The 25,591-nt window shown below is 35.3% G+C and overlaps 1 protein-coding gene across 7 annotated transcripts in view; it reads left to right on the top strand.

Moving 5' to 3' along the window:
- Positions 1-25,591, top strand: part of VPS13D (vacuolar protein sorting 13 homolog D) — a 113,246-nt gene that overhangs the window by 7,162 nt on the left and 80,493 nt on the right. For 3 of the 7 annotated variants that reach the window (XM_062593529.1, XM_062593525.1, XM_062593531.1), the window contains exons 9-29: positions 237-337; positions 977-1,145; positions 2,321-2,413; positions 3,128-3,338; positions 3,860-4,039; positions 4,471-4,601; positions 5,217-5,289; positions 5,614-5,784; positions 6,963-7,093; positions 8,227-8,359; positions 9,768-11,984; positions 12,349-12,500; positions 13,157-14,191; positions 15,507-15,597; positions 16,138-16,264; positions 17,176-17,356; positions 19,146-19,328; positions 21,992-22,211; positions 23,183-23,393; positions 23,545-23,716; positions 25,066-25,178. In XM_062593529.1, the coding sequence (XP_062449513.1) occupies positions 237-337; positions 977-1,145; positions 2,321-2,413; positions 3,128-3,338; positions 3,860-4,039; positions 4,471-4,601; positions 5,217-5,289; positions 5,614-5,784; positions 6,963-7,093; positions 8,227-8,359; positions 9,768-11,984; positions 12,349-12,500; positions 13,157-14,191; positions 15,507-15,597; positions 16,138-16,264; positions 17,176-17,356; positions 19,146-19,328; positions 21,992-22,211; positions 23,183-23,393; positions 23,545-23,716; positions 25,066-25,178 (6,095 nt within the window). Of the gene's footprint in view, positions 1-236; positions 338-976; positions 1,146-2,320; positions 2,414-3,127; positions 3,339-3,859; positions 4,040-4,470; positions 4,602-5,216; positions 5,290-5,613; positions 5,785-6,962; positions 7,094-8,226; positions 8,360-9,767; positions 11,985-12,348; positions 12,501-13,156; positions 14,192-15,506; positions 15,598-16,137; positions 16,265-17,175; positions 17,357-19,145; positions 19,329-21,988; positions 22,212-23,182; positions 23,394-23,544; positions 23,717-25,065; positions 25,179-25,591 lie in introns of all 7 variants that reach the window. The other 4 variants (XM_062593528.1, XM_062593524.1, XM_062593530.1 and 1 more) reach the window with 2 other exon arrangements.

Genomic DNA, 25,591 nt, shown 5'->3' with positions numbered 1-25,591 from the left:
TATATGTTTGTAAATAAAGAAGCCTATAAGTTAAATATCATGCACAAACTACTAGGTACTGGGAGAAGATAGACAACATTAGAAAATCAGGTTATGGTTAACATCAGCCTTAATTCTGAAGGAATATGCAGGTCATTGATGCAAATAATGTAAGCCTTTAAGGGGGTTTTATCTCCTTTTGATTTGGAAGGTATTCCTACATTGCCTAACTGATCTCTGTACTCTTTTTCTAAAAGATGCAGTATCAACAGATCATGGGATTTTTGAAGGAACTGGCTAGAAAGGAACGACAGCTTAAATTCAGGAAATGGAGACCGAAGGTTACAGTAACAGAGAAGTAAGTATATCCACAGATATGCTGTTGAATTAATGTGATATTAGAAAACTAGGCGACTAGAATTAAGATGGAGCTAAAAAAAAAATGTACATAGTAATCATATATTAAGGTTTCAACTTTCATATTTTGTTCCCTTACTTCATAAATCAGTTTTAAATATGCAGATGTAATTCATACTTAAAGTAATATTATTCTTATCTAAGGCTTTAAGATCTCCTGCATAGCTTCCAGGAATCAAAATTGAATTGTAAATCTTCCTACATGCAGATACTGGGGTATTCTGAAATTTTTATCATGGAAAGAGCTCTAATAAAACTTTTCCCGTGACTTTTTTTTTTAAGAGTTTATGAAAGATCAATTATTTCAGATTGAACGCCTGTTTAACTCAATATTTTGCATTTGGTGACTTTGTCCTGTACATAACAGCTATACTAAATCCTGCTAAAGTAATGGGGACTTCACAGAGCAGTATTTAATGCTACACAATTTACAGAACTGGACCATGTGTGCTGATAGAGATACCTTTTTTGACCAGTTGCCCTCAGTTTTCTTGCTGAACCTTTCCTGGACCTTTAACCAATTTTGCATATATTCATTTTTTGGAATCATTTATAATACTGTGATTTTTAAATATTTCAGCTGCCGAGAGTGGTGGATCTTTGCTTTGAATGCTAATCTTTCGGAGATCAGGGAGCAAAGACAACGTTCTACCTGGGAGTTTGCATTACATCGAGCCCAAGATGCAGTGTCTTACACTGACATGTATTATAGCAAGTTGAAGGGGGAACCACTGTCTGCTACAGAGCAGGTATTTAGATCTGAGAGAGTGTTTTGTTGTTGTTGGGTTTTTTTTTTTTTCAGTGTTGTTTATTCATCTATTTGATTTGTTTGATATTTTCAAATTTGAAGTGTCTTCCATTCTAGTTAAAACACGTCTTCAATTTAACTGCAGATTATTTTCACTGAAGAAACTGTCTTTTGACCAAAACTGAGTTTTTAACGCTTGAAACATGGGGTTTTGGAAGGTGTGGCAGAGTTCTTAACTTTTTCCATAGCAAAACAAAACAAAAAAAATTTTTTTTTTTTTGAGCTGTAACTGTTTTTCACCAAATATAGCATTAAGATTCACAGGGTGTTCATGTCAGCCTGCCAGATACTTTCTTAACTCTCGTTCTCTATGATCTCAAAAAGCATTTAAAAATTGGGAATGCTGCAGGTCACCCATATGGTACTGTAGATAACGTGGGGAAAAATGTGTGGCTAGTTGACTGTGTTTGAAGGTGCTTCAGTGTTTCGGTTGATTCTCAGATGAAGTTTTAGAAGAAAGGTGCCGCCAGTAATAAATCTGTATTATACTTCAGAAGGGGGAAAATTCTGTAGTTAGTTTGTTTTTTATTTCTAGGTGTGTTGGGACTTTCCTTCAGACTGTTTAGGGCAGCATGTACCTCACCAGTCTCAATTATGAGGGTGATTCCAATGATACTTTAAGTTACACAATGCAAGTAAGGATTATATATAAACATGAATTATAGAGGTAGGCCAATATTCTGGAAATTTTATAGTCACTGGCAAATGGGGAATCATGACAAAAAGTAATAATAATGAGACTTTTATATGCTATGTCTTGTCTTCAGCAGAGCTGTGAAATTCAGCAAGGACAATGCCATTGGACTAGGAAAATGTCTTTTATTTCCTTGTTCCCTTTTTAATAATTTGTTCGTGAAAACTCACGATTCAGCTAGCTTCTTAAGTTAAAATAATTTATTTTACAGTCCAAATAACATTTGAAATAGAGGGAAATGTTGAATTAAGTGGCCCACACGACTTTTGTTTATTTCTTTGTGCATAGAGACTTGGATCTGGTCATTAATGCCGTGTTAGTTTTTCAATGAATTTCAGCCTCATTCACTGCTCAGATGCTTGGCGTGTTCGTGAATGCAATATTACATTATTTCAGTGCAGTTCCTTTTTTGATCTTTTCAGGCAGAAATGCTTCGTATTGAGGATGAACAAACTTATGAGGAGCTGAAGATATTGTATGAGATAGTTCATGATAAATTTCATGAACTAGCTGAGGTGAGAAATATTGTTTGACCAGGTTCGTATTTAGAATGTTCAAGTGAATTATGCTGAGATACTGTGTTCTGTTCTGCTAATGAGTGTTAGTATATGTTTGTTTTGAATTAGGAGTGTGGTGTCAGTGGTAAAATTGCAAACAGTGCTCAGTTCCTTCAGTTTTGCTGTTGTCACTGTTCATAAACATAATGAACTTGTGTTTAGTCATATGAAGCCTTCCTCAATAATATCCTTGCCAGAAACTTTCTTCATCTTTAAAACAGAGAATGAAGATGTAAACCAGAATGAGTATGACAGAGCTGGGCCTTGTGTGAATGAGTTTATGCACTTCATAAAATACTTACTGATCTCTGTTACAGTCTGGTGTCATCTTTTTTCCAAATACAATTAGTTACTTTAAACAGTTGTGTTCTGTAGTGTGTGTCAAATGACTTTTTATTGGGCTTAATGTTTCTCAACTAAGATTTAAATAATTCCTTATGACTTCGTTTATGAATATGCAGCAGTTAGCTGATGGTATATTTGCTATTTATTAGCCTATTAGGATAGCAGCTGTTGGAGTACTGATTGAAAATATCACTGCAGATTAACTGAACTTGAGTGCTGAGTAAGTAGTTAGTAGATGAAATCATACTGTTATGGTGACATATCTGTACGCTTGAGATATTTGTTCATTTATTAGCACTAATGTGTATATTTGTTGTTCAAACCTAGAGTGTTAAAGAGCCTTTGCCTGATTCCCCTGGAGTTTGTCCTACAGCTGAATCTGCACCTGGCAGTAGCACTGGAATGCTACAGTATCTTCAGTCTTGGTTTCCTGGATGGGGAGGTTGGTATGGATATGCTCAGCAAACATACGAAGGTGAACCTTTTGAAGGGCTACTGCCTGACCCGCAGGAACAGTGGAATCCAGAAGACATACTAGGTATGGAAATGCACATTGTTCATTTGTTTTTAATGCTGTTAAAGGCATCTTGGTGAAGATGAACCAAAACAACTTTTTGTTTCTGTGTTGTGTAAAAGATAGTGTGTGTGTGTGTGTGTGTGTGTGTGTGTTAGCTGAAGTACTTAAGTGACAGAGTTGTCTAAACATTGCCTTAATTACCTGTTAAAAATCTCAGTACCTGTTGTACCTGCTTATTTTTAAAGGGATGTGAGAAATTCATTTGCTTTCCACACTTTAGATCTTTATGGAAAAGAGCTTGGGGACTTCTTTTGTTCGGATTTTGCACGAGGGCTGTGTAGTATGCTGTGACTGGGTATACCAGTTAAAGTACTGGGTTGGTGGAATCTTTAAATTTATGCGTACACTACCTCAATTGAGATAGGAGAGTCCTATTGAATAGTCTGCCTTGTTAAGGAAGAAGGTATATCAACTTTGTTTTTATACCTTTTATACCTCAACTTCACTTATTTAACATCGGTTGCTTTTTTGTTTTTAATTAGGTGCAGATGAATTTTTTGATCCTGCTGCAGATGCTTCTAGCATGAATACATTTACAAAGAGAGATCATGTTTTTGCTAAATTAAATCTCCAGTTGCAAGGTGGCTCTGTCACTCTGTTGCATAAGGAGAAGAAGGCAGTGCATGCTGGGGAGAGTGCCTTTATGCAGCTGGAGTTTTCAGGTATTAAGTCAATTTCTGATCATTCTTTCTCAAGACAGACAAAATCTTTGTCCACTTTAAGACCTCCCTCAGACCTTTGATTAATCCTTTAAACTACTATGCTGAAATGCAGTTTGGAATGAGAGTATGAAACTAGTCTGTTAAAACTGATGCATCAAATGAAAAGATATTTTTCTCTTCAGCTATTTGAATGATTCTAACACAGAAATCTAATTTTAGACATTTCTTATGTGTGAAGCAGGACAACAATAGAAATATGTGCATCACAGTCATTGTATCCCAAACTTGAACATTTAATCCTTTTCTTTCCAAGAAACAAATATACGTGAACACTTCTAACAGACTTGTTTGCTAATATTTGTCATCCATAAAATTTAAATAAAAGTTGTGTACTAAAAGGAATAAAAACATTATATATCTTTATCTTTTAGGTGTAAAGATTTTAGCAGAATCCCTTCCTCGCAGAAATTCTTCCCTTCTCAAAGTTCAGCTTGGTGGTCTTTTTCTGCGGGATTTGGCAACAGAAGGGACCATATTTCCTGTTCTTGTTTTCCCTAATCCTGTAGGTGAAAAAAATTCTTCTGTTTTGATAAGTGTATAGGATGTATCATAGAACACTTCCTTGTTTGCTGTGTATGCTCATAACTTTAATGTTACAATTATGTGTTGGGTAGAATAATTTATTGAACAATCAACATTACTGCTAAATTTGTAATTGTTCTTTTTTTCCAAAAGCTCTTTGGTCGAAGTTAGGTTTTATTTCACTTGCATACTGTTAGGCTCTAAGCTAAAACTTGGAACTCCCCCCGCTCTCCCCAGTGATTTGCTGACAATATCTTAAATGTCTCCTTCAGAGCAAACAAATTTTTAGTGTAAATTCCATGAGAATTTCCAGTGTATTGTTATACTCTGTAATACGTAGAGGTGCAAATTCTGATTTGAAATTTACATTTCAAACTTAAGTCTGTTTACTAAATGTATAGATTGCAATTGCTTCCTAAATAGTTGTATTGCTTTATCTTGTTTGCATAAAGAAAAAGGGCGTGTCGTAAGTTATGCATAATTCACTTAGGAAGTGACCAGAAGACTAATAGAGAAAACACTTTTAAATTTGTTCATTTCAAGTGGCTTGTTTGATTTGTCTAATGATTTTTTTTTCCCCCTAAATTCTTCTCAGCAAAAAGAGGTTGGCTGTGTGTCTTCCTTTGGTCTCCAAAATTTATCCTCAGACGTGACCAATCAGAACACTGGTAAAGATTTCATTTTATGTTTGACCAGAACAAGCAGATGAGAGTTCCTACAAACAAGAAATTTTGATCGAATCATTGATTCGAGTTCAATTTATGAGTTCAGTTGTAGGAACTCAGTTCTGAAAGTGTTTATGTGTATACAAACATGTTAGTTTATTTTGATTGTAGAAGCTCATTTGCTTGTTTTTCCACGTTATTTCTGTTACTGAAGAACTTTCAGACAAGAAAATTTCTTCCTATAATACAAATTAAGGTATTAGATTTGAAATGCATTGAGGTCTCTCTTTTTTGATATTTGCTTTCTGTAACCTAGTTTTTATTTAGTTACAGATCCTGATGCCCCAGTGTTTGAGATGCTTTATGAAAAAAATCCAGTCCACAGCAATTTTGAGAGGCGCCTGGAAGTCAGTACCAGACCTCTAAATATTATTTACAATCCACAAGCCATTAAGAAAGTAGCCGACTTCTTCTACAAGGGAAGGGTTCATACCTCAGGTTAACCTTTAAAGTTTTTTTTTTTTTTTTTTTGTATTATATCTTTTTTCTTTTCTTCTTTTCTGTCATTCTAAGCAGTGTAAAATGCTAATAAAATATTTTTTCATTGTAAATTCAAATTAAGGATGACTGAGTCTTCTCTTGGTAGGTTTTTTTTTTGGCTTAATTGAATAAGGGCGTTCCTTCAGACCAACCCCTGAAACTTCTGCTTTAAAATTGCAAGTTGCTGCTCTACCACATGGTGGATATTCAATGCTATCTATATTGAAACACCTAAATAAGGGAACTTGTTTCCTTAAGCTCTACTGGATGTGAGGGGGAACAGGAGGTTTTTGCAGAAGGCAGTTCAAGGAAGTATAGTGAACACTAAGTATATAGGGGAGACAGTGTTCTAATTCCTATTAGAATTCTTCTGTTATTTAGATTAGGTCTGACCTTTGTTATAGCTGCCTGAGGTACCTTATTCTTTAAATGTTGAACATGCATCTTCCCCATGCTTCTAAAGAAAGCAAGGTTTGGGAGTCTGCAACATTATAAGCTGACTGCTTTTGCACTTAAATTGCTAAAGTTTGGTTTCTGAGCAGAGAAGAGATGAAAATAAGCAACACTTAACAGTTTTTAATACACCAATTTCTTTCTGTTGATTTTTGAAAATACCAAAAGATTTAAGTTACCAAGCATAGAAATATGGATGAGACTTACTATAGCACTAATTATCTTGCATACAAGATGTGCTTATTCTGTAATTGTTATGGGTAGAATTTTAAGAAAGTGGACTACACATTCCAGAAATTTTTCAGAAAATGTCGTGTGAATTTTGCTCTCCTTTTTCCCCCATATATACCCACACTTTCCTGATCTGTCTCCCCATCACCCTACCCAAAGCAGGAACTCAAGCCAAAGGTTTGACAAATATTAGCAAACAGAAGAAGGTTTCAGAATTGTTCTGTGCGCTTAGACACTTTTTTTTTTCCTGGGAAGCAAGTGGTTTCTAGGTAGTGCCAGTGGGTTTCCACTGGTACATTTTCCTGCCATATATTATGCTACTAAAATTGAAATGATTTTCTGTCAACTCAAAATAAATGTTGGTGGGTGTTTTGGTTTGTTTGGTTGGTTTTCCCTGATTCAATAGCAGATGAAAAAAATTATACCTAGTAAGTTTTATATCTCTTATATAGGTTTTGGATATCAATCCGAGCTAGAGGCAAGAGTGGCTGAAGCTGCCAGAAGACAGTACAACAAACTGAAAATGCAGACAAAAGCTGAAATCAGGCAAACTATTGATCGTTTACTAGTAGGAGACTTCATTGTAAGTTTTCGTTTGTTTATTTTCTTCGCAAATGTTTGTTTAGGCTTTCTTGATAAATATTTTAGGAACTGAAACCCAGAAGAGTGAGAGATTTGTGTGGGGGAGGAGGGTCTTTCCCCCCCCAAAGAAGGTGTGAAGCTTATATGTAGTGTTGTTGTGATATCCATCTTGGCTTTAAGGTAGTGATGAAACATTTCCATAGATAAACCTGAATATGGGGTTAGGTGTCTGAAAGCGTATTTACTTTTATGTTTGTAGTAGTTAGTCAAATATATTGCCTTCACTTACGAAATATAAGTTTCTGTGGAAGTTGAGAGAAGCTGTTTAGGCTTTCTTGAAAAGTCTCATGTCTGTAACACTATTTTTTTTTCTTTTTGCTATGAAGAAATCACTGCTTTTTTAAAGTGCAAATCAGTTGTGGTTTATGGCAGAACAGTGTTTTTCTGCTCATGTTACTGAGGTGATTTCATGCCAACTTGTTGGCTCCAGTGTGTAAGGGTGCTCTGTTACATCAAAACTAAATTGAGTGCAACTTATTTAAAGATTATTTTCTGACTTGGAGAATTGTTTCACCTTTATTTGTTCTTTACTCATCAATGCAATAGCTATCAAGTAATATTATATCTGTCAGTGTCATTAATCCTTAGCTTCTGTAAGCAACTATGCTGATGCAATAGAAGTTTGCTGAGGTTTGTTTTCAGTGAAATGAAAAATATTTTTTGCTGTAAAAGTAATAGTTTAGTGCATGGTAAAACACTGTCAAGTGCACATTTTATTCAGGCAGAGCCTTGACAAGGATTGTTAAGATCCAGTGTTAGTCATGTAAAAGGTAGATGTCTTCTCAAAGCTACACAGATAGGCTCACTTTCCTCTCAGCAGAGAGAGTTGGGGCCTCTCCAAAGAGAGATTTATCTCAGCAATCTTAGGATGGGTTGTGTCATCTCTAGGAAGCATCTCTTCATTGACTGTAGTGGGAGTCTGGACAACTAACTGGAAGAGCTAAAAGCTCTTCAAGATAGATTAGCTCTTAAGGTGACAAAATGGCTAACTAGATTTATTTGGTATGTTTCTTTTTGTATGTGAGGGGAAGCTATTTCTTGGGGGCTACTCTCTTCTTTCTTTTCAATTTTCAGGAAAACAGCAAAAGTTGGACAGTACGCCTTGATATTTCTGCCCCTCAGGTGATCTTTCCTGATGATTTCAAATTTGTGGATCCAGTGTTAGTTGTTGTAGATCTGGGAAGAATATTACTTACCAATTCTCAAGGTATGTTCTAGAATTATTGCTGCTTTTTCTTTATTCTTTCTCCCAGAAATTTTTGTGCTGTTGTAGAAAGTGAAGATGTCTTACAAGTTTTTTCCTACTCTTAATATTTTTGTGTACTAATAGAGTCGCAGGATTTTTAGGATTAATTTTTAAATGAAAGGATCCCCTGAGATGTATGATACATGTTCAAGGCTGTGAACAGATGTGAAGCTATTGTGCTGAGCAATTAGTGTGTCATACTATATCTAAGACTTCGGCTTAGAGGGGTGCAAGATTTGGATTCAGAGTGTTTTTATGGGACTGTGCTTCTAGTTAAAGCATTCTTTGAGTACGCCCTCCAAGTCTATATCCATATGAATCTCTGTTCTTAGCGTGTGTGTCTCCAGCCAGCCTAATAAAAAAGAATGGAAAATAAGTGTACTTTCATTGTATCAGAAGTTATAAACACTGCTGTTTAAATGAGCTGTCCTGCTAGGAAAGCAATGCATGAAAATTAAAAAGAGAGCCCAGTGGAACTTCTAAATAAAATCAGACCTACTTAAAAATCTAGCTAAAAAGTGCTGTGTGTGAGGAGACATCAAAAACATTTGAAAGGAGGAATTTTGTTAAAGTACTGCTGCAGGATTAACCATTTTTGTAGAGCAGTGAAAGTCAAAGTGTCAAGACCTAATCTGCATATAGTGGGATCTGATCTTACTTTTGATGTTTTTGAATCATTAAATTTTTTCTAGCACCAGCTCATCTCTCCAAGGTTTTAATAGTTTTGTTTTTAATAAATTCTGTCTCTAGAGCAAACTAGTAAAAAAAAAAACCAAATTGTTTACAGAAGATAGATTTGGATTTTCCTATAGAAGTGAGGCACTGGCTGTTTTGAGTAGCTTGAGCCTTTTTTTTTTTTTTTTTTTGTTAAGTGAAAACGTAGAAGGAAAACATCTTTTTCGTTACACTTTGCAGAGTAGGAAAAACCTTCCCACATGTTAATTAAATGTGAATTTATTATTAGACAATAAAGTTAATTGGACACAGAGTACCAATCAGAAATACATTGCAGTTAACTAGTTCTTACTTTTTAGTTGATTTTTGAGTAGTTTAAAATTAGGTCCTAAATCCTGTCAAAAGGATTGCATAGGCAAAGTAACTTTTTTTTTTCTTTTAAACAAATGTCGATTAAGAACAAATCTTGTAGTATCAGTAAGTGGGTGCAAAAAATGAGACAACAGTGTCTTTTAATAGATTCTTCACTACATTATCACAGAGTTCTGCAGCACGTGAAAGGGGGCAAAGACCATATTGGATAAACTCTTATGTTAAAAAAATAGAACTTTAGACAAGATGATGTAGTAATAGTGGGAAACATCCAAGGAGGAGAGAGAATACTTTTCTTTTTTAACTTTTTTTTTATCCACAGAAGAAGCTAAAAGGAATGCAGATACCATTTCATCAGAAGTCAATGAATTAAGTGATGAGGAATATAAAACACCTCTTGCAACTCCTCCCAATACTCCACCACCAGAATCCAGCATTAACAGTGGTACCAAATTGTCTGAGTTTACTGGAGCAGAAATAAGTGAAGAGCAGCTACAAGCACACTTAATGAGTAAAAAAATGTATGAGAGATACACACTTTCATTTATGGATCTTCAGATCATGGTTGGCAGAGTAAAAGACAACTGGAAACACGTTCAGGATAGTGATGTGGGTCCAACTCATGTGGTGGAAAAATTCAATGTTCACTTGCAATTGGAGCGCAGATTGATTTACACATCTGACCCAAAATACCCAGGAGCTGTTTTGTCTGGTAGTTTACCAGATTTGAAAATTCATATCAACGAAGATAAAATATCAGCTCTGAAGAACTGTTGTACACAGCTGAGTACATCTGAAACTAAGTCTTCAGATGTTCTACATCTAGGGAAAGACAAGATTTTTACAGAGGTAGATCAGCTTGGCAGCCTGCATGATTCTGTAGTGAATCTAACACAGAGTGTTGTAATGCTGGAGCAGCATACTAGGGAAGTTCTTGTTGAATCTCAGCTTCTTCTGGCTGAATTCAAAGTCAACTGTATGCAGTTGGGTGTTGAAAGTAATGGACGATATATCTCTGTACTCAAGGTTTTTGGCACCAATGCCCATTTTGTGAAAAGGCCATATGATGCAGAAGTGTCCCTTACTGTTCATGGCCTGTTATTAGTTGATACTATGCAAACATATGGCACAGATTTTGATCTTTTGATGGCTTCTCATAAGAATCTTAGCTTTGATGTACCCACAGGAAGTCTTCGAGACAGCAGGGCTCAGTCCCCTGTTTATGGACCTTATGACGCGCATCCCTTTGTATCTAGTCTGACAGAGAGATGCACTGCAGCCTCAAATGTTTTGTCTGGTAACAATGGAAAAGATCAAGAGTCCCTGATAAAATTAGAGTATCAGTTTGTGAGTGCAGAATGTCCATCAATGAATTTGGATAGCAGCTTGCAGGTGATCTCTGTGCAGGTGAACAATTTGGATATCATCCTTAATCCAGAGACTATTGTTGAGTTGATTGGGTTTCTCCAGAAATCTTTTCCTAAGGAGAAAGAAGATTCTAGTCCTCAGCCTTTAATGACTGACTTGGAAAGAGATTCTAGGGAACAGGAAACCTTTCAGTCTACTTATGTACAGAATACAGAGATAGCAGTGGATATTCACTGGTTAAATATACTCTTACTCAGGACAGTTGACATGACAAATGGAGAAAAATATGGCAGAAAAATTGCAACAGCGAGTATTGGTGGCACCAAAGTTAATGTCTCTATGTGTAGTAAGTTTGATGTGAATGGCTCTCTTGGATGTCTTCACCTTATGGATCTAACACAAGACAGTGTTAAGAACCAGTATGTTGTCAGTATAGGCAATACAGTAAGGTATGAAAATCTCATTAGTGATATAGGTTACTCTGAGTCTTTATTCTTTAGGCTTGATGATGGAAGTGGCCTTCCAGATGCTTTAAGTTTCAATTTTGTAGAAAAGTCAAAAGAAGAATGTTCTCTTAACCTCAAAATGGCCTCCTTGCACTACAACCACTCGGCTAAATTTTTGAAAGAACTAACTTTATCAATGGATGAATTGGAAGAGAATTTCCGCAGCATGCTGAAAAGTGCAGCATCAAAAGTTACTACAGTCTTGGCAACTAAAACTGCTGAATACAGTGAAATGGTTTCCCTGTTTGATACAACACCACGATCAAGAGAGATTGCCAACTTAGAAGATAATGAAGGTTATACATTTGGATCCCCACCTCTCAAAACTAATACTATTAAACTTATTTTAAATGTAAACATTGAATCGCCGATTGTCTCAATGCCTCGAAAGCCAGGTAGCCCTGAATTGCTTATAGGTCATCTAGGACAAATATCTATTCAGAATTTCATACCTGGAGAAGATGACTCTACAAGTGACAGACTGCAAGTTGAAATTAAAGATATTAAAATGTATTCTTTAAATAGCATTCAGTTTATGAGCAAGAAAGAGTCTGCAAGTGAGATATCTCATGGGATGCATTCTTCAGGTCCTGCCAGTAGTGACAGTCAGGAAGAATCTCATTTTACGCGCCATGATTTCTTTGAATCATTACATAAAGGCCATGGTATGTTTATCAGAAGACTTTTAATTGTTTTAATATGAGTAGTAGATAGCACTAAAAATGTGTGTTTGACTGTGTGTCCAATTATATGTTCGCTCTCTCCCTCATAAAATACGCTGCTCAATTTTATTTAGAGTGAGCAAATTCTTTTATTTATATCTGTTTTAGTTCTCATAATAAAAAAAAAATGATGAATGGTGCCTTTCACACAGAAATTTAATTAAATGTAACCAGCTATATGTATTTCAGCATTGCTAAGAAATTCTTGAGTAAGTTAAATAGCTAGCTTGTTACCTCTGCCGTACAATAATCAGTTCACTAATTATACTGTGGTAATGTTGTTCTCATTCCATTTACTTTTAATTAGCTTTCCACATTTTGAATAACACCACCATCCAGTTTAAACTGGAAAAGATACCATTAGAAAGAGATTTGGATTTGACTTTCCCTTTGAGTAATGAAGACTTTGGAATATCAAGTGTTATGAAGATCGAGGGGAAATTTGTCAACCCTCTTCAGGTATTATAAACTAATAATTTCAGTGTCAATGTAAATTGTTTCTCTGCACAGAAGATAAGTATTTTTCAGGCAAATATTGCCAGATTTAAGATGTAGGAAGTTTAGGGGGCAGAGCCTTTTACATGTGGTTAGAAGTCCCAGTCTAAGTCATAACAACAGTGATCAAAACTTAATCCTATACTGAGGCGTTGTAGACATTTTTGTCTAATTTTGGTCTAATTTTTAGTTAACCTGCACACACATCGCAGAAGGGAAAACAATTAAGTGCAGCTGTCCAAGTAGGGGTGCTATTTGCAGTTCTAGCAGAAACTAAGAATTGAAATGCTTTTCTCTTAGGGAAAAAATACTTCTACAAATAAAAGTAGGCGCAGAGCTTTTAAATAGAGGAAACTGAAACATCTACAACTATGCAGACAAGCAATTAGAGTGGTTTTTCCATATAGTGCTGTGTGTATATGGTAAGTTATTTTAAATTGGCTCCGTGTTGTGGATGCTTTTTACCTAGGAAAAAAGCTGTCCTGTACTGGGATGCCTTGTATGCTTGTGACTTGAACTGGCACTGTCTTTTTACTTAACTTGTGAGATTTTTAAATAAAATCAATATGCATATTTTTATTTAGAGGGCTAACATTATGATTTTTTTTTCTGCATTGTAGGTGGTGTTAGCAAAACATGTATATGAGCAAGTTCTGCAAACTCTGGATAATTTAATTTACAATGAAGACTTAAATAAATTTTCAACCACTTCTGTATCTTCAATTTGTCATAGTTCTCCTTCAGCATCGCTTCATAATATAGGCACAGAATTCTCAAGTGAACGAAAGGAAAATGGCTTATTCAGTCATTCTGGTTTCTCTTCTGTTCCAAATAAGTCATTGCCTGTCAGGGAAACAAAATCTTTTACTCAGATTCAAGCCAACTTTCATATCTCAGAGCTGCAGGTTCAGTTAAGTGGTGATCTAACACTGGGTGCACAAGGCCTTGTCAGCCTTAAGTTTCAGGATTTTGATGTTGAGTTTGCTAAAGATCATCCTCAGACTTTATCTATTCAGATTGCCTTACGTTCTCTGCTAATGGAAGATCTTCTGGAAAAAAACCCAGACTCTATGTATAAGAATCTCATGGTGTCCCGTGGAGCACCGAAGCCATCCAGTTTAGTACACAAGGAATACCTTTCTCAATCTTGCCCCTCAGTATCCAATGTAGAATATCCAGATATGCCACGTTCTCTACCTTCCCATATGGAAGAAGCACCTAATGTCTTTCAGCTATACCAAAGACCAATTTGTGCCTCCCGTAAGAAGCAGGAAGATGATGCTGATTCCGAGTATCCTCTGACTCCACCTCCTTCTCCGACAACAGACAGATCTAAGCTGCCTTGTGGAAAAAGTAACTTTGATGATTCATTGGTTCATATCAATGTATTTCTAGTGGACAGGAAACATCCTGAGTTTTCTTCACACTATAAAAAGATTAACCGTAGTGTAGATGTTGATTTTAACTGTTTAGATGTTTTAATAACTTTGCAGACTTGGGTAGTGATACTGGATTTCTTTGGAATTGGATCCACTGCTGATAACCATGCTATGAAGCTGCAACCAGAGGACATTCAGCAGACAGTCAAATCGGAAATAAACACCTTGTCAGCTTCTGAAGTCCATGAACCTATAAACACTAAGCTGGATCTGAAGGTATATTTGAGATGCAAAATATTAATTGGATTGGCAGTCGTTAAGCTTCTGGTTTGTAGAAACTTAAGGTGGCTTTTAAATCAAGTTAATGTTTTATATTATAGTGGAAAAGGCAAGTAATTCAGAAATGGTATATTTAAAGTGTATCTTTATATGATAAAGTGTGGAAGTTATAGAAGAGAGAAAAATATGTGAAATTATTAATGAATAATGAACTTTAGTGTTTCGTGTTAAGTAATAATGAAAGGATTAAGAGAATAGCCTTTAAGTTTTAGAAAGCAGTGATTTGAATGGTCAGTGTGTGGATTTTATATACTTTAGACTCGTGCTGCAGAGTAAGTAAAGACCCCTCTTCATATAGCCATCCTGTCCAAGCTTTGGGTTACATGCTGATGTTGTTTCCATTTTGGGTTCCATTTCAGGCAATTTTTTTTTTTTTTTTTTACTGTTGTCCCCATATCTTACAGCGGCCAAGTCCTAATGACTCCTTGCTTATTTATTTTGTTTGTTTTTGTTTTTTTCCTTAAGAAAGGGCAGATGACTCACAAGAAGGTAGATTTAATACCCTGAAGTCTTGGCTCCTTTGCTCTGTGATCCTCCTTTGATACCTATGTATCACTTAAATGGAGGCTGAAGTAGAATGTTCCGTGTTCATCCAAGTAGGGCTCATTTGAGTAGAGTTTGAGACTCCCCTTGCTGAGTCTGCCATATGCATTAAGGAAAGAGCCCAAGTCTTCTGAACAATGAATATTATTGCCCTGGGAATTCGCAGGGCACAGATTAAATGTCTGATTCCTGAAATAAAGAGGATCCTTCAAAATGGAAGACCAGGCTGAAACTGGAACTTTGTTGTCCTAGGTACTATGGAGTGTTATTAAAAAACAAATTTTTCTACACACACACGCTAAATCTGTGTGCGTGTGTGTGTATAGATACAAACACACACAAATATATATATTTGTGTGTGTATCTACTCAAACACAGGCACACGTACACAGGGTCTCACTCTCTCTCCTTGTCCCAGAAGTTCTTCAGTCTACATTACGAAGGACAAATCTTGAAAGAGCAGAGGACAAAGATAACAGTGCTAAATTTTTGTTGATGACCTAAGCATTCTGTACTACTTGAGAGACCCCCTCAGTGCTCAAACAGGGATGTGAAAAGGTTTCTTTCCTTCTCTGTCTCCCAGTCAAATCATTCTCTTTTGCCATTTATATGTTATAGTGGAATTGTCTTGGAAAAATCTAACCCATGAGATGTTACAGCTACAGAACCATACTGTATAATAACAAACTGTTCCTTTTTGTTTGATCAGGTCCATTCTCTATCTTTAGTACTGAATAAGACAACTAGTGAGCTTGCTAAAGCCAATGTGTCGAAGCTTGCAGCTCACTTGGAAATGATTGGTGAGTAGAAGGGAAGGCTAAGATTGTATGCGGCTTAAAATAAAAGAAAGTATGCATTGGAGTAGTGATTTGAAATGCTTTTGTTTTGGTGCTTTTTTTTCTTTGTTGTTGTTCTTATTGCCACTGTTTTATGAGGAAGATGCACCTTCTCTTCCACTGCTTCTCTGCTTGACCTACTCTTCCAGTGTTGATTTAAAAAATCATTTTAATTCTGCTTTAACCTCAAGATTTCAGAGGTGGGCTATGAAAAGAAGTTCCCCAAGGATGATGGTTATTTTCAGAACTTTTTTGATATAAATCCTTGGTAAATCATAAGTGATTATTTAATAAATTGTATGTCTTCAGTTAGTTTCCTTAAAGATTATAAAAAAACCTGATGCTTGTCAGATATGTGGGTATTTGACATTGATTTCTATTGATACGTTTTATCAGAGTGTGAAGAGTTAATTCCACTAATGCAAACTTGCTGAGGAGTTACTTTTGTGTTTTAGTAAGTTATTTGTGTTTAAGGATAGTAGTTGTCTTTCTTTTGCTTTGTAGATGGAGACTTAGCCCTGCAAGGAAGTATTGGTAGTCTGTCCTTAAGTGACCTTACAGCTCATGGAGAATTGTACAGAGAACGTTTCACTACAAGGGGTGAAGAAGCGCTGATTTTCCAAGTCTATAAGTATGAATTTAAAACTTCTCTTGTTACTTAGTATTAACAAGACTTCATGGCCCTCAACCTTTCCCCGATTACTCCCTTGCACCGGTAAAATAAGTTTCTGCTCTGCAGGCTTCTGCTTTTAGAAGCTTGTGACTTAAATGATACTTTGAACATTATCATTCATAAGTTCCTGAAATATTCTTAACCTCCTTTTTTTGTTTTGCAACATACATGGTCATCAGGTAAAAATAGCCTTTTTTTCCTCCATAAAGCTGTTCTTCAAATGATTTAGTTGATAGTTTGTTCTGATATAAAATAATAAGTGTTTTTAAAAATTAAACTTTTCTACTGATAAAGCAGGTTTTGCATTGTTTCTATTTAAAATTTGGAGTTACAGGTTTGTTTTTGACATACCATGCTCTTAAAGTTCTTCTGCTTAATGTTAAAGCAATGAATGGTTCTTCTCTTACGATTTTTCAAGGTTTTCCTATCCTTTCTCCCACTAGAAGCAGTCAGATTAGAAATTGCCCACTTAATGTTACGAAATTAATTTCCAGCATTACAGCACAGTAATTCAGAATTGAAACTATTTTTATTATCATCAAGACTGAAATATTGTTATTATGCAGTAGAATACTTACCTTGTAAGTCGCTATTCTGATATATAAAATTGTTGTATCCATTGGACCTTGAGATTGGAGTTACATTCTATGTTTAGATTTTTTTTTCTGTTGGCTTAATTAAAACTCAGTAGTGATTAAATACTTGTAATTTAGAAATAATCTCCCTTTTTTCAGATTTGTAATTGAAATTGTTTTAATTGTATCCTGTTAATCAGCTAAAATCTTTGTATTTTGAATGGAAAAAGTGAATAGCAGTATCTGTGAAATGTTGATAACATAGTAAAACTTCAATTTTGATCTTTATCATAGATACGGGCGGCCAGATCCATTGCTACAGAGGGAGTGTGATACTCGTGTCACTCTGAGGATGGCATCTGTTCAATATGTGCATACCCAGCGTTTCCAGGCAGAAGTGGTGTCTTTCATCCAACATTTTACTCAGCTTCAGGATGTCTTGGGGCGCCAAAGAGCAGCAATTGAAGGACAAACAGTATGTCTTCCTCCTGCTCTGTTCTTTTACCTTACTGTATCAAATGAGGGGTTTGAAATGAAAGGTGATTTTATAGTTCTGATGTTAGTGAAGGAAGATTGTATGTACCTTGTAGTTAAAGACCTTATTTAGGAATATTCTGCTGCTATTCAAAAGTAAAGAATATCAGATTTTCCACATTACTGAAATCTTGTCTGCAGGATCCTGCTGTATGTGCTGCTGCAGGTGTCTTCCTGTTCTCATGATGCTTGAAGAACAGGACTCAATGTATTAGGTTGCCTATTTCTTTACTGTGCAGCAGCTAGTTTTAATAGTAAGTCTTCTAGCTGAATAAGGGGAACCAAGTAAGAAGTCCTTGTTACACACAAGTTTGTATTTTTGATTAAATGGGATGGCTGGAGGAATGAGAAAATGCACCCAGAAATCAGATACTGGACTTGGCTTGCTATACAGTAGATAATCAATTACGATTGTCATCTTAGCCTATATTTGTCTTAAAACCTAATGTGAGAGTGATTAGTATAGTTAATTGTGATAGTCTTGTTAAGAAAGTTGCTTCTTGTAGTTTGAAGAAAGCCCATATATAAAGCTTCATAGTGCACCAATTCAGAAATTTGAAACTGATTTTGAAACATCTGGTCTAAAGGAAATTCTTCTTGTACTGCTTTAAGTAGTTGTGACACTAATACTTCAGACTGAAAGTATAAACTGCTAACAGTGCTGTTCTCTACAGTGCTCCTCTTTTCTGTGATGCATGATAAATTCTTACCATCTCTTGCCAAGATTTTCTTTTATGATTGGAAATTGTCTAATTCCAAAAATGTACGGCAAAAATGCTGGAAGAAGGTGGAGTGTATGGCATGTCCTACAGGGAATGCATAAGTTCTGCAAATAAGTACCAACAGCCTGCATGGAAAGCCATCAGGAATCTATGTTAGATGTGGTCTCATTTATCTGTTAGATTAACTTCTAAAGTGAATCTATAAAAGGTTGATCAGATTCTTTACTGTCTGAATTTTGAACAGTATTTCTGTTTGCTGCAAAGACTATTTCATTCTTTCGGTTAGTTATAATTCTAACTGGAAAATTGGGCTGTTTTGAAGAGGAAGACTGAGAAGTGTCAATCTTTCTCACTTGCTGATTAAATAATTGTTTAGTTTTTAAATTTCAGACTTATCTGTTTCACTGATAAAAGCCTGATGGAAAGTGCTGACAAAAATAGTGATTTATAGTTGTAATTTACAACTTTTTCATCCCAGAAACCTATAATAAACTATTAGCTGCCAATCTGAAGGTTGCATAATTTCAGTGTAACTTCAGTGTACCACAGTACTGTCAATTATACTTCTTCTATTACAGCAGAGACAGTAAATTGTATGCTTCAGTCCTGATTTCCTGTACTTCACAGTGTTTGCCATTTGTTCCTCTGCCCTACAGCGAGAGTTGAGGTTTTTTGTATGAAACTTAATCAGCTTAATCAAGTTGTTCCTCAGTTTAATATTAATCAGCGTGAAATAATTACTTGCTTCTGATTAAAAAAAAAAAAAACTATTAATTTAACATAATGACTGTTTCTGAATGTGTTCTTAAGTGTAGAAAGATGCCAGAAAACCCTGAGAGGAAATTCTTCCCTATGAACCATAATATTCATTTAAATAAGATTTTTTCTGGAAGTGTTGTTATGGGCATCCACTACGTAAAAATACTAGAAGATTAGCAAAAACCACAACATGCATGCTTATTCTGATGCAACAAGCCAAGTTTTCAAACAAATGTTTGATCTTTCCAGGTAAGAGATAAAGCACAGCGAGCTTCCCGAGTTCTTCTTGACATTGAGGCTGGTGCTCCTGTCCTACTTATACCTGAAAGCTCGAAGTCTAACAGTCTCATTGTAGCTAATCTTGGGAAACTGAAGGTCAAGAACAGATTTTTGTTTGCGGGTATGCCAGGTACCTTCTCATTAAAGAACAAGGTAAAAACAGAACCTTATTTCTGAATCTAGCAGCTGACAGTTTTTCTTGTACATTTTATTTCTGTATCAGAATGGTAAATGACTCTTATATTCTGCTTCTATATATTTAATGCTACTAGTAGTGAAACCATCCATACCAGCATGTATATGAAAATCTGGATCTTGTCTGCTGCTGATTGTACCCAGCTGTTCCTTTGGCAGCTGCACCTGGGCTTGTTTTAAGACATTTAGGGCAGAGGGGAGGCTGTTCTAAGGACTTACTGGAATTTGCCTTTGCTAGGACCCAGAACATAATGAGTGCACACCTGAAAAGGGCAGCTTAGAAGCGCTTTCATCTAACCCTGTTTAGCAGCTTCTTCAGTTTTCCACAAGACAAAATTTCTGTTGAGTGAGTAGCAGAAAATGGAAGTGTGTCTTGGCTGAGAGTTGCTTGAACATGCTGGAGAATAGAATGGTTGTTGTTGTTAATTATTTTCTCCCCTTCCCCCTCCGCCTTCTTTCTCCTTTCACTTAATGAAACCAACTGTGTGTACTTAGGCTAGGTGTGGGAGAGGAACTAGTCTGTGTTGCTTTTGAGAAAGAGAGACACACAATTTGGGGTGAGGAAAATCTGTCTTAGAAGACTTTCTGTATCCAGCCTTAGCAACAAAATTATTATTTTGTTCTGGGAATCAGCTATTTTCTTTTTTAAAAAAAAAAGAAAATTGGGAAAACTTAGGCAGACTGATTTACCACAGCAATTTTGTGGTACCTCTATGCTGTTGTCTTTACGGCTTGTATTGAAACTGGTTTAAATATGTTTAACCACTTATAGCAAACTGTAATAGGCCAACTGTGGAAATGTTTGATACTTTTGATCCTTCATACCTGTTCTTTCCTCTGATTTAATTTGTTTTTTTCCTATCAGTGTCTTTATTGCAAGGCAGCATTGAATTGTAATGTTGAGTTGTCTTACATGCTAGAGCATGTAAGGGTGCTAATATATTTAAAGATTCGTAAGTGGTGGATTCGCAAATTAATGTTAGGAGAGTAAAGAAAGTGTGTGTAATTTTCTTTCAGCTGAGAAATACTGTATTACCTAGCACTGTGGAAATCTGGGACTTTGAATAAAAATGTGGGGTTTCTTTCAGTTTTCTTTTTCTTTTTTTTTTCTCCTCTGTCTTATGTTTGTTTATGAGGAACTAACTTTACAAGGCAATGCGTGCAAGGATCCCACTTTATTTGAGGTATTTCATGTGTTTATAGGAGTGTCCAGGTGCTCCTCATTCATCTATAAATTATTTCTAAAAAAAAAAAAAAAAAAGACATTCCTTGAAATATTAAAAGTATGTTTGGGTTATAAAGACTTTGCTGAATTCCATAAGAATTAGATTTAAGTTTATTGTGTTTTGCTCTTTATGCATGTCTGAGGAGCTACCGGTTTGGATGTACTGTGTAACTTCATAGACTTATAGGTGATGTGATATGGTTTTTCTTTGTATACACTTTTCACTCCTGTCTTTAGAAATCTGAGAACATTAGTATTTAAACTTATAATTTTATAATCCTTGATCATGACTGTAATGGAAACTTTCCAAGCACTAATTACTAAAATTCATAATTGGGAACTAAAAGGAAGTTTTATGGGTAAGGATTATACTGTGATATCAGAGGTTAAGTACCAAAATAAGACAGCAATTTTATGCTATATGGTTATTTATTTGGGCAAATGAACTTGTGTTAAACTAAAATACGAAATTCACAACTTCAAGTCAGAGTAAACAGAGTGCATATCAAAATCGGCTTTGGGGTATAAAGGTAGTGTGTAAACCTGTTCCACTGGAGTAACTTCTTTGAGAAAAATCTCTTAACATTGAAGTGATGCTTTTGGTCAGTGTGGAGCAGATCACACACTTTTCAGTTATTTGGTGTTAGAGAGCATTCTCTGAATTTGAAAAAGTTTTTAAGATTTCCTTCTACTGCATATGTGGGGGAGGAGGGATAAATTATTAAATGCTTTTCCCCCCTGCCCCCCAGCTGTTGCTGTTTTAATAATAAGGGTAAAGACTTATTCCATCTTATAGTTAACTATTACAGGACAAGTTTGGGACACTTGATATTATGACTAAATTATCTAGAGTGCATAAAAAGTTAACTTCAAGTATATGAGATATGTTCATTCACTATTTTCACAAAAACATTATGTTACTGGTATGATCTTGCAGAAATCATTATGCATGCTTTTGTAATTTGAAGAAAGCCCTTGTTATGCTGTGAAAAATAGCTTCTAAATATTTAGCAGTCGTTATTTTGCAGAAATATTCGATATCTTGTCAATTTTACTGTGCTAGTTTGCATTAATTTCTTCTAGGGTTGGGGTTTTTCATTGGTTTTGTACTAAAACCACTCATTTGGAATTAATTTCTCATTGAAAATGTTTCACAGCTTTTTGAAAATAATACTGAAGTAAACTTGTTCTTTTTAAAGAAAATGTTTTAATCTACTGATAAGATAAAATGGAAAGAGCTTGACTGTCTTTTGGTAGTGGTAGAAGATACTGGCATTCATATAGGATACTTAGTTTTTTTTGACAGTGATTGTTGTAGCTTCAGTCTTACTGTATTGATTCCTTAGTGTTTAATGTAAATATCCATTGTTAATTACAGAATTGCTTTCATTAGCAGGATTCAGTTCAATTTTCATCTCCTTTGGGAACCCCAAAGCACAACATCAAGAAAATGACAAGTGCAGATGAATCAAAATCAGTGACAGAAGGGCTGTTTATGAAAAAATCATCAGGAACAAACATTTCTAGGCTGAAAAGTGAGCTTATGCAGACTACCCTGAATAAACAGCAAGGGCAACAATTGAAAATACCTGTTATACCAAATTCTGATAGCCCAGGTATGTGATAAATGGTAGAAACCCTGTTCAGCTCTTCTTTTTCTGTATAAAATAATGCAGTGCAGTATTCACACTGCAGTGTTTCACATATATCTTATTTGACTCTGAAAATGGACTGAAAAGTAACACTCTGGGTCTAAAGAATGTAAAGATATCTATTTGTTTAGAGTTGGCTTCAGTTTAAGATGCATGTCTGTAACTTGTTGCTGTTGTTGTTGTAAAGGCCCTTCTGGAACTCATTAGAATATGCATCTGCTTAGTAAATTGATTTTCGTGTCAGACTTATCAATCTAGTGTGTTTTACCTCAGAAACTTACAGCAGTAGAAATTTGCTAGAGGCTTAATTTATAATCTTTCTTTATAAACTACTTATATAACTATAAATACATGATCTGACATGATCATAACTATGGAAATGTTTATAGTTTTATTTTTAATGTGGAATATTATTAGAATAAAAGTTGTAATATTAACTGAGAGGACAGTTAAATATTTGTGTCCTGTAGAATAGTGGGTAGATATTGGGTTATATGTTTTATGACTTTGTGATTTCTTAACCAGTATGTAATGAGTGCAAAAACTTGATTTTCAGAATTCCATTCTCTTATACTCTAGGAAATTAGTTTCAGGGTGGCTTTTTGCAACTTAAAGAATTAGAGATCTTAGAGGTGTTAGTTCAGATTCTGGAAGAAAAAATTATGCAATCTTTGTGCATTTCAAACACATTTTGCAGACATATAAGGAGTACTGTGGGACTCTTATAAATAAGGTAACATTTACCTGAGAATGAGCTCAATATTTGTTAGTTACAGGTATTGATAAGTGTGAACAAAAGTCTTTAATAATAAAAAATCAGAATAACTTCAGAATAATGAGTAAACAGATTTCTTTTTGGAATAAGTTACATTAATTTTGTACATACTCTTTACTCCTTTCTATTGCTTAATGTATTATCTTACGTGTACTTGCAGAGGATCACATCTGCCTCCTAGACTGCATTATGGTTGATCTGCAAGACATGGACATATTTGCTGCAGAGAGGTATCAGAGAGAGTACTCTAAAGCTGTGGAAGATATGAGTACAGATTTGACCTTTCCATCCTACTTTGTCAGGCAGACAGGAGGAAGCTTGTTAACAGAACCTTTCAGACTGAAATTACAAGTAGAAAGAAACTTGGACAAGTGAGTTGATGGAAACAGGATCACTTTAAGCTGTTTACCTAAATGTTTTGCAGTGTTGTACATACCTTCTATTATATCTTGAATTATTACCTACTCTGTTATAACACCTTGAAATACTGTTTTTTTTTTTTCCTTTTCTTGTTTGTTGTAGAGAGCTAAGTCATTCAGTTGCGGACATATCAATACATGGCAATCTGTCCTCAGTCCATTGTTCTTTAGATTTGATTAAATATAAACTGATTCGTGGACTTCTGGAGAACAATCTTGGGGAACCTATCGAAGAGTTCATGCGACCTTATGATTTGCAGGATCCAAGAATTCATGTAAGAGGAACTGTGGGTTTATGCAGTTGAAATTCTGTCCTAAAATATTTTACTTTGTTTTGTTTTGCTGTTAGGCGAAACAGCTTTCAAAGTTGTCGTGTTGTTTGAGAGATTGACTGGTAAATAAAAAGGCTTAAGCAGAAGAGCAGTGATAGTTTGAGCCCTTTCCTCTGTAGATACTGCTATGAATTCAGATTTGTCTTGATGTAATGACTGGTTAGGTGGTCCTTTCAACTGTGGCTTGTTCTTACCACTTAGTGTTTCTGAGACTAGGATTTTGAGAGGTATTGGAGAAGCAGCAGCCTTTGCTTGTATTGGTTAGTAATTTTTAGGTATGTTGAAATGTACTGGTTGGGAAAAAACATAGTAAACCAATGAAAACTGTACTAATTATTTTCTGAATATTTAAGCTGAGTTGTTATTGCTATATATTATAGGCACATTAACAAGCTTAAGCTATTCTGTTTGTATAAAACATTTTAGAGGGACTTGTCATCATGTGCAGGCTGATGATCCCTTTCTCATTGGGTCTGTGAAATTCTTAAAGACTGACTAAAAGATTAAATGGAACATGTACTATTTTCTGTTTGTGTCAACAGTCATCTTTTATCTGGCAGATCTGAGAGAAGAATTTCAGTAATACTGAAGCTCACAGAGCCATCCAAGTTTTTGAGCATGTTCCCAAGTATCACCTTTCTCTTAGGGCTGCAGTCAAATCCTATCCTTTCAGGAAGACTTTGAGCAGCATTTAGTCTGGAGTTGATTGGAATTTGTCCTTATTACTGAGAAGAAGTTGTTAAATAACATGTTTTCTCCTGGTCTTGTGGGATTCCAAGTACTGTTTATGTTGCATGACTATACTCTGCTTGATAAGCAAATGTATGCCCATGCTGGGGAAAAATACTAGAAAGCATCTAGGATCCTCTTAAGATCTGAGGAAAGGATGGGTAAAGTTCTCCTAATACTAGTATGTTCTGTGTGTCAAGCACCTCCCCTAAAACTCTAAATAAAATTAAGGTTTTTTAGTAGTTCCATAAGCTACAAATCTGATTTAATAATAGAAGGTGGCTGAAACAGTTTGAAAGAATGGTTGGCTGTTTTGTGGTGGGGTTTGTGCGTGTGTTGGTTTGTTTTATAAGACATTGCTCAGGTTGGAGGCTACAGTGTTTTGAAATGTAACTTTTGTCCAGTGATCGTTAATGAAACTCTTTCAAGGAGAAAGACAGTATATTATAACTGTTTGTGTTTGTCCCAAATAAAAATTGTCACTTCAAAAATGAAAAAAAAAAAAAAAAAAAAAAAAAGTTCTGAAAAACCACAAAATATTTGTTGATGTTTTCCATTTTCAGACAGTTTTGAGTGGAGAAGTATATACTTCTATGTCGTTTCTCATTGACATGGTTAATGTGAGCCTGGAACTGATGGATCCAAAGGGAAAAGATGCTTGCAGCTCCTTAGCAAGGTGTGAATTTTCTTTTGTTATTGAATACATTATCCTAAATGCTACATTCCTCTAAGGTCTTAGAAGATAAGAATTGACATAATACATGAAAATGTAAATTGAAACAGGATTCCTTAATTGGAGTCCAAATTGACACTTGAATTACCTGAAAGATGGGACGGAGTGCCACTAGTCAAAAGGTATTGACTTGTGTCTTTCTAGCTGTTCTTGAAATCACGGTGACTTGAAATCAGCTGACTTGGCCAAGACCAGTAGTATTCTATTTCACAAACTGTTGAGGGGAAATCTTTTTTTTTTAAAAAAAAAAAAAAAAGAAAAGAAAATAAAAGAAAAGAAAACACAAACAGAGGAGGTATTTGCCATGCTTTTTTAATTCAGAAGGTTCCACAGCAGTGAAAAATATTACTAAATAG

Source organism: Rhea pennata, chromosome 22 (genome assembly GCF_028389875.1).
Source record: "Rhea pennata isolate bPtePen1 chromosome 22, bPtePen1.pri, whole genome shotgun sequence".
Taxonomy (NCBI): domain Eukaryota; kingdom Metazoa; phylum Chordata; class Aves; order Rheiformes; family Rheidae; genus Rhea; species Rhea pennata.
This window is presented reverse-complemented; position numbering and strand designations above follow the sequence as displayed.